This window comes from Helianthus annuus, chromosome 10, assembly GCF_002127325.2.
Source record: "Helianthus annuus cultivar XRQ/B chromosome 10, HanXRQr2.0-SUNRISE, whole genome shotgun sequence".
Taxonomy (NCBI): Eukaryota; Viridiplantae; Streptophyta; class Magnoliopsida; order Asterales; family Asteraceae; genus Helianthus; species Helianthus annuus.
This window is the reverse complement of record NC_035442.2, coordinates 42,305,717-42,307,852: the sequence shown is the minus strand read 5'-3', so window position 1 is coordinate 42,307,852 and position 2,136 is coordinate 42,305,717. Positions and strand designations below refer to the sequence as shown.

Sequence of the window (2,136 nt, the reverse complement as noted above, 5' to 3'; positions counted from 1 at the left end):
TAATCACTCTCAAAGCAGTCGCTTATTCTCACGCCGGAGCCTGGTTAAGAGGGAAACCCCACATTCCCCTCTTAACGAGTAACGGTGTTCTGTTTTGCAGGTTAGATCACCAAGTCGGAGCTTAAATATCTTGAAGAAGATTAACCAACATGAAAGGAACATAAACCAATCTAATTATCTCTCTAATTAGATCACTGTTTCTTCAAAATAAAAAAATAAAAAAGTCAATTTCTTCATCTTTTTTATATTCTACACAAATAAAACTTTAGCACTCTATTATAGAATAATAATAACTCATAATTCATTGAATCAATGAAGACAAAACCTTCTTCCACCAAACCGGCGGAGCAACGGCGGAGCAACCGCCACCGTTATACAAAATTCCACATCTTCACCACCGTCTGTTTAACAGCAATAATATTCACCTACATGTTCAACAGAAACACTTTCATTTCAAACATATCATTCAACTTCAACCCAAACACCACCATCCCAATCCCCTCAAATCTTTTCAACAACCAAACATTCATCATAAACCAATTAAAATCCACTTCCACCATCCAAAACCCAGTCTTGATCGTCAAAGAACTCATCATCCAACAATCCAAGAATGTTCCAAAACCCGAATTCGATATACTAAACTCGAATCAAGAATTCGAAACCCGGGCTCAAGATTTCTTCAAAGATTGTAAACTTAGATTCTTCATGACATGGATTTCATCAACTTTCAAATTCTTTGGAGAAAGAGAGTTTCTTGCTGTGGATGCTCTTTTTAAATCCAACCCGGATAGCTGTTTGATGATATTATCAAACACTATGGACTCAGATTACGGGTTTCAAATCCTGAAACCCGTAACTGACCTTGGGTTCCAGGTCCTAGCCCTGGAACCTGACTTTAACTTTTTGTTTGATAACACCCCCGCGAAAGCATGGTTTGACCATATTAAGAATGGTAACCGTGATCCGGGGGAGATCCCATTAGCACAAAACTTGTCGAATTTGATTCGACTCGTTGTTCTTTACAAATATGGTGGTGTGTATATAGATACCGACTTCATTGCTATGAAAGATTTCAGCGGTTTACGCAACTCGATTGGAGCTCAAAGTGTGTCTACATTGGGCAACTGGACAAGGTTAAACAATGCTGTTTTGATATTTGATAAAAACCATCCTTTGTTATACAATTTTATTGAAGAATTTGCGTTGACTTTTGATGGAAACCGGTGGGGATACAATGGGCCTTATCTTGTTTCAAGAGTAGTTGAAAGGGGAGCAGGGAAAATGGATAAAAACTTCAGTGTTTTGCCTCCTGCAGTGTTTTATCCGGTGGACTGGACTCGAATTGGCGGGTTGTTCAGGCGGCCGGTTAACCGGGGTCACATGAGGTGGGTTGAGGCCAAGGTGGTGCAACTGAAAGAGTCCAGTTATGGAGTTCATCTTTGGAATAAACAGAGTAGGAGGTTGAGAATTGAAGAAGATAGTATTATGGCAAGATTAGTTTCTGAATATTGTGTAGTTTGTAAAAGTTTTAAGAAAAGTCAAAGACTTTCTGAAACTGAATTTTTGATGGAGTGATTTTTTTTTTGAAAGAATCATGAGATGTAAATAACATGATTCATAAGTTTTGTTGTAGGTTAAAGAGAGTATACTTGTAAAATTCTGTATAATGATTGAAGAAATCTATGATGTGTTGCAAGATATGTACTTGTATTACGAAATGAAAAGAAAAAACAAAAGTTTGTTATCGTTGTGAATTTTTTTAGAGTTAAAATGTCATTTTAGTTTATGTGGTTTGTGTCATTTTGTCAGTTTAATTTAAAGGTTTAAAATTTTGCCATTTTAGTCCAAATAGTTTCAAACGTGCTATTTTAGTCCACTGGGTTAACTCCATTCCTTTATTCTGATAACTAGACGGACATTTCGGTCATTTTATACGTAATTCTGTTAATTAGAAGGGCAATTCGACTGTATAAAATGATCGAATCCCCTTCTAGCTAACAGAAAAAATGTCAGAGTTAAGCCAGCGGACTAAAATGATAACACTTGAAACTATTTAGACTAAAATGACAATGTTTCAAACATTTGGACTAAACTGCCAAAATAGCCCAAACCACTAGGACTAAATTGGCATTTAAC

General features: G+C 36.4%; 1 protein-coding gene across 1 annotated transcript; it reads left to right on the top strand.

Moving 5' to 3' along the window:
* The first annotated feature begins 256 nt into the window (after positions 1-256).
* Positions 257-1,744, top strand: LOC110885588 (lactosylceramide 4-alpha-galactosyltransferase). Its single transcript, XM_022133289.2, has one exon. It carries the CDS (start codon positions 313-315, stop codon positions 1,573-1,575), a length of 1,263 nt encoding a protein of 420 aa, XP_021988981.1. The 5' UTR covers positions 257-312; the 3' UTR covers positions 1,576-1,744.
* The last annotated feature ends 392 nt before the right edge of the window (positions 1,745-2,136 follow it).